The following is a 5924-nucleotide window of genomic DNA, read 5'->3' on the forward strand; positions in this document are numbered from 1 at the left end:
AAGCAAATAATGGGTGGTTAGACCTAGAAATATAATAAATTCAGCATGAAACCCATGTTTGTAGAAATAATTTTCTTTTGGTATTTACAATAATTTTTCTTTCTCTTTTTTTTAAAAAAATACTTAAGAATTATATTATACAACAATTATGAAGACCGGTACTAGTTACATTTCTCAACATATATTGACATGAATATTTTTCTTCAGTCATCTCCTACCATGATATTATTCTTTACCATTGTTAAAGTGATCAGTCACGAAACAAAAGTGTTTTGAGGACTACCATTTATTAAGAGAATGCTCACCTGAATGTGAAATAAGCCATATAGAGTTGATGGAGAGTTATTAGACCCATTTATCTTCATGTACCAAAGCACTATATCATATACCAAAACCCTCTTGTGTATAGATGTATATTGCTACTTCAATTTGCTTCTTTCCAAGATGATTAGTGGTTGATATGATTGGTTTCTGACTGGTTTTAAAATAAAATGTTCCATTTATATTTCCATATTAGTTTTGAAAAATTACACATTTCACCAAATTTATCAACACAATTAAAATATCTAGGAGAACCGTGATGTGCAGAAAAATATCAGTCACATAAATACAATAATCACATATAAATATAGTGATCCACAACCTCACGTAATCTTAAAAAAATGCTAAACAAACCTAGCTAAATAATGTGAATAATATTAAAAAGTTGGTGATACATAATCATGATCCAATACAAAATTTGATACTTCCTACTACCAACCCAGTACAGATCACAGAAACTAACTACAAAGCTAATTTGATACTTTCTGTTGCCAACCCAGTACAAATCACAGAAACTAACTGCACAGCTCTCTGTATTATATTCAATGACTACAAATCACTTTAAACTGACTAGAAAGCTCCCTAGCTTATAACGCTGAAAAGATATATCATAATCCAAACTCTAATCCTGGCTATACCCAATCCAGTACATATCACTTATATTTGTCGGGAATGAGAGGTGTAGATTTTGGGAATAGCTTTGAATTCCACATAGGTTAAATAATTGACATTTGCTGTTATACTCGACTACTAATAACATCAACAACAGTTGTCTTATTTGGAAGACAAAAACGGCTAATGGGACTTATATACCGATATAATTGAGAAGATCGTCTGCACCGCGGCGAGCAACAATAAAACAACCGCCGCCGCTAAAGCTAAAGCTTTCCACGGCGATGAAAAATGATCGTGCACAAGCTTTCCAATCTGGACCTTCATTTCATTATTGTAGTGCGCTTTTACCTTTTCTGCCAGGTTGTCGAAGACATGTTTCTTATTCACGGTGACTCCCTTGCCTAGACCGTTGAAAAGGTCGGCAACCTCTTTGTCACTCCCCAGCCAGTTTGTAAGGACGCCCATTCTTCTTAGCAAAGCCACGTCTTGTTCCGAGTCGATCAAGTCGTCCATGAGAGCCACGTAAGAACTCACGTAATTGATTTCAAATGGCTTGCACATCTCATAAGCGATCAAGTTACGGAATACTCTCTCTGTGTGATCCATGATAGAGATAGGAGGAAGGAAAATTGTGGCGCTGTTCTCGTCAAACTTAATCTGCTTGATGCAGCCTCCCTGGAGTGGAGAAAATTTGATCCCAGCATTTCTTAATTCTACTGCGTGAGGGATTCTTTCGGTGTCATTCTGCTCTTTTCTTTTGCCTTGGAGCATTAACATGCATTGCCTACTATGACAGTCAATGGAGATGCTACAGTCACCTTGATCTACACGCTCATCCTGAGTGGAACTTGGGGGAGAAGCAATGACGGAGTGCAAGAAACCCAAAAGATGATGAACTTCTTTTTCAACTGGTCTTGGCTCTATATCACGGAAAGGGCTGAAGAACGATGTACCTCTCACCAGCACATCGAAAAGCAACTTCTCGACATCAGCGGCCGAGTTGAGCTCCAGCTCTAGTAGCTTTCGGAGAACGACCAAGGGTATCTGGTTTTCAAGCATCAAAATGTCGAACAGTATATCGCCTGCAGCAAAATCAAGCTTATTTTCCCCAAAAATAGGGTCATAGCACTTCATCGCCTCGGGTACAGGGGCTCTGAAACCACCCACAGTTCTCAATACTTCCAGAAGGAAGCAACCGTCCAAAGTCAGCATCCGAGAGAGGGTCTTTCCATTGCAATCGATGTTTTCTTCGTAACTGTTCCTGATGTCATCCTCCAGCTTCAAGATCTCCTCCATTGCAAGATTGGCGAAATCCATAATATTTGACTCAATGACGACGCCCTTATTAATATTGAGCCTGGTCTTCATTCTATTAATATCGAACCTGGCCATCATTCTATGGAGGGCTCTTCCTTTGTGATGACCCATTGGAGGAAGCTTCGCACTTCTGTGATGATGTGGACCCAATGAAACTCTTTGAGGGACATATGCTTTCTTTTTTATGCCTTTCAGCAGCTTGGGAACTCTAAAAATTGACACAACACACGATGGTCTTTTACGAAGATGGTCCTCTTGAATATAAACACTCCATTCAGTTTCGGTGATCCATCTTCGCGGTTCTCTATCACTGTCGGAATCACATTCGGTCGGCCCTGCAGGGTATGGTGTCTTCCCTCCTAGCGTTCCTTTACCGTTACGTCGTTCTGTCGGTTGCCCTACCTGCGACATCGGTCTATCATCGTTCTCGGAAAGAGTCTCGGCATCTCGCCCTCCACTGGGCAGCAACGTCTGTTTATCATCAGCGTCGAAATGCAAGTTTCCAGACATTTTATCGCAACAATTCCAGTGTATTACAGCTCTGTCTTCTTTTCAGTGGAGCTGCGAAAACTTTCTCAACCTTATACCTGCATTACACACTCAAGGTTTAAGAAGCTTGGAATACCTCACACAGCACCCAAAACATGAGTGGGCAGAAACATAAGTATGGGATAAACTGAAAAATCAGAAATCAGATGACGAAGAAAACTGTCTAGTTCATAACAATTCGAAGAATGGCAAGGCTGTAGCCTTCTGATCCTCAGATTAATTGTTCAGACACCCTCAGGAATAGCTAAATTCTTTGAGCCTACAAAATGATTCCCTCCTGAACCCACTCGTCTCCTCCATTCTCTGTGGAACATCTTAAATAAGAAGTGGACCTACGGACTCGGAAGTGAGCATTAATGAAATCAATTACGGGAAAGCGGTGGAGTTACGAACTCAGCAGTGAGCATTAATAAAATCAACGAGCAAAAATGACCATTCATGGAATCAACATACTTCGTGTCAATTCCTATTCTGTACAACCAGCCAGCTGGCCGGACAACTGTTTTTACCGATGAAATTAATTGCCTGAGAAAGCCCCACATCAACTACTACCCTGGAATTGCAGGGTTAAGATTAGTATATACATGCGTGTCGACCACGGTTTTATATTATTGGAACAATTTTTTACCCAATGAAAATTTAATGTGGGAGGGGGAACAATTTTGATACCCAATTAATGTGGGAGTAAGTCTTTTACACAAACATGTATATTTTTTTCAAATTTTTAATAACAAGTATTTTAAATAAAAAACATTTGAAAATTTATAAAAATTAAATCTTATTTTTATATATGAGGAAGAATGTAAAAGTACAAATCAGAAGTATACTTCTCTTTTTATTATAAATAACCAATCTTAATTTTATAGGAAGAATGGGAAAACATAAATCATAAATATACTCATCTTATAACTAATTAATAAAGAAAATTGATAAAATATGGATTTTCCATTAAACCTCTAAATGCATCACTCTTCCTAATCGCCCATGACATGGTTTAATGGTATTCGGTTCACATATCCATGTAATATAACTTCACAATAATCCCAATCATTTTGTGTTAAAGGTGTTCTTTTTAAGTTTTAAAAGGGTGTAATTAAAGGTGTAATTATTTATAAAAGTTTTAATATTTCAAATCTTTCATATTTATGTGGAGGGAAGTTCAAGAGTGTGTTAAAAGAGTTTATTAGTAAAATTGTGAGTTTTGTTTAAATATCATGAAAATCGGCTTTTATGTTTTCTAATTTTTTTTATATATATTATTTCAATTTTATATTGGTTAAATGCCATTTTTTGAATTAAATAGTATAGTAGGGTGGATATAGTGTAAATGAACCAAATGCAGGATCAATTTGTAAAATCTTGAATATGTAGACAATAAAAGAGGATATGTGATATTGAGCACCCTTAAATCATTTGTAATGTAAGGATGAATTAGATCTTTGTGTTTGAGATTAAAGGTGTAGAATGAGATCAAGGATGAATTAGATTTTTGTGTTTGAGATTAAAGGTGCATAGATTTTTTTTAAGTGAGAAATGATTATGAGTTTTAGAGATTTTTTTAAGCGAGAAATGATTATGAGTTTTAGAGATTTTTTTAAGTGAGAAATGACTATGAGTTTTAGATTTTTTTATTGGTTTCTCTTATTACAACAATTTCCATGTAGACCTTATTCTCTCTTTCTCTCTTATTATAACTATAGTTTTGTTTTATTGTAACAATAAAAACTTTCCCCACCTCATAGTTGTATTACATACTCAAATAATAATGTAGGAAGAATCACACTGATAAGTAATTTAACATTACTTCAACCATTGAGAAAAATACCACTTTGGGCAATATTGCATTTGGTGTCTAAATTCAATGATCATCCAATGTTTATAATGTCAATTAAACATCAAACAAGAATTTCTCTCTAAGACTTGTCAAATAAATTTAAAAATGTGGTGCTAATTTCATGTCAATATTTAATGTTGAAAAAACAAAGAGAGGGAAGTATAATTCAATAATATCTTGTCCAACTATGCATCACTCCTCTTGTCAAATAAATGTAAAAATGTGGTGTCAATTTTATGTCAATATTCAATGTTAAAAAAGCAAAGAGAGGGAAGTATAATTCGATAATATCTTGTCCAACTATGCATCACTCCTCTTGTCAAATAAATGTAAAATTGTGGTGTCAATTTCATGTCAATATTCAATGTTGAAAAAGCAAAGAGAGGGAAGTATAATTCAATAATATCTTGTCCAACTATGCATCACTCCTCTTGTGAAATAAATGTAAAAATGTGGTGTCAATTTCATGTCAATATTCAATGTTGAAAAAGCAAAGAGAGGGAAGTGTAATTCAATAATATCTTGTCCAACTATGCATCACTCCTCTTGTCAAATAAATGTAAAAATGTGGTTTCAATGTTGAAAAAGCAAAGAGAGGGAAGTATAATTCAATAATATCTTGTCCAACTATGCATAACTCCTCTTGTCAAATAAATGTAAAAATGTGGTGTCAATTTCATGTCAATATTCAATGTTGAAAAAGAAAGGAGAGGGAAGTAATATTCAATAATATCTTGTCCAACTATGCATCACTCCTCTTGTCAAATAAATGTAAAAATGTGGTATCAATTTCATGTCAATATTCAATGTTGAAAAAGCAAAGAGAGGGAAGTATAATTCAATAATATCTTGTCCAACTATGCATCACTATTTGGATGCAACATTGTCCTGTAATCGATGTGTAATTGACTTCTTTCCACCAAATGGTTAAAATATAAAATTTCCAGCTATTATCACTTAAGTGATGGTAAACCAATGTGTATGCTATTGTATTGACATTCATTTTATATTTACATTACATAACAGACATGACTATATGACATTATTTTTTTTAGTTTCACATTTTCAATGTTGGACATGTCACTTAAGAAACACACAATTTCGATTTTATAATAAAAATAAAAAATTATATTACAATGTGATAGATTTTTCCTTCTATCATGTGCTTTGTCTCATGCATGTATACTCTAATAACTAGCAATTTTAGTATTGTGCTTAATTCTAGCCTAAATATGCATTCAAAATTGAGTGATTGTAAGATGTACACTCCTCCAATTAAGCTTTCAAG

General features: G+C 34.6%; 1 protein-coding gene across 1 annotated transcript; it reads right to left on the minus strand.

Moving 5' to 3' along the window:
- Positions 1 to 754: 754 nt before the first annotated feature.
- LOC149197120 (putative UPF0481 protein At3g02645) lies at positions 755 to 3120 on the minus strand. The gene has a single exon (XM_089403857.1). The coding sequence runs from the start codon at positions 2761 to 2763 to the stop codon at positions 1117 to 1119; it is 1647 nt and encodes a 548-aa protein (XP_089259983.1). The 5' UTR covers positions 2764 to 3120; the 3' UTR covers positions 755 to 1116.
- Positions 3121 to 5924: the final 2804 nt, after the last annotated feature.

Source organism: Pinus tabuliformis, chromosome 2_2 (genome assembly GCF_031772625.1).
Source record: "Pinus tabuliformis cultivar Carrire ecotype Pingquan chromosome 2_2, CPIR1, whole genome shotgun sequence".
Classification (NCBI taxonomy): domain Eukaryota; kingdom Viridiplantae; phylum Streptophyta; class Pinopsida; order Pinales; family Pinaceae; genus Pinus; species Pinus tabuliformis.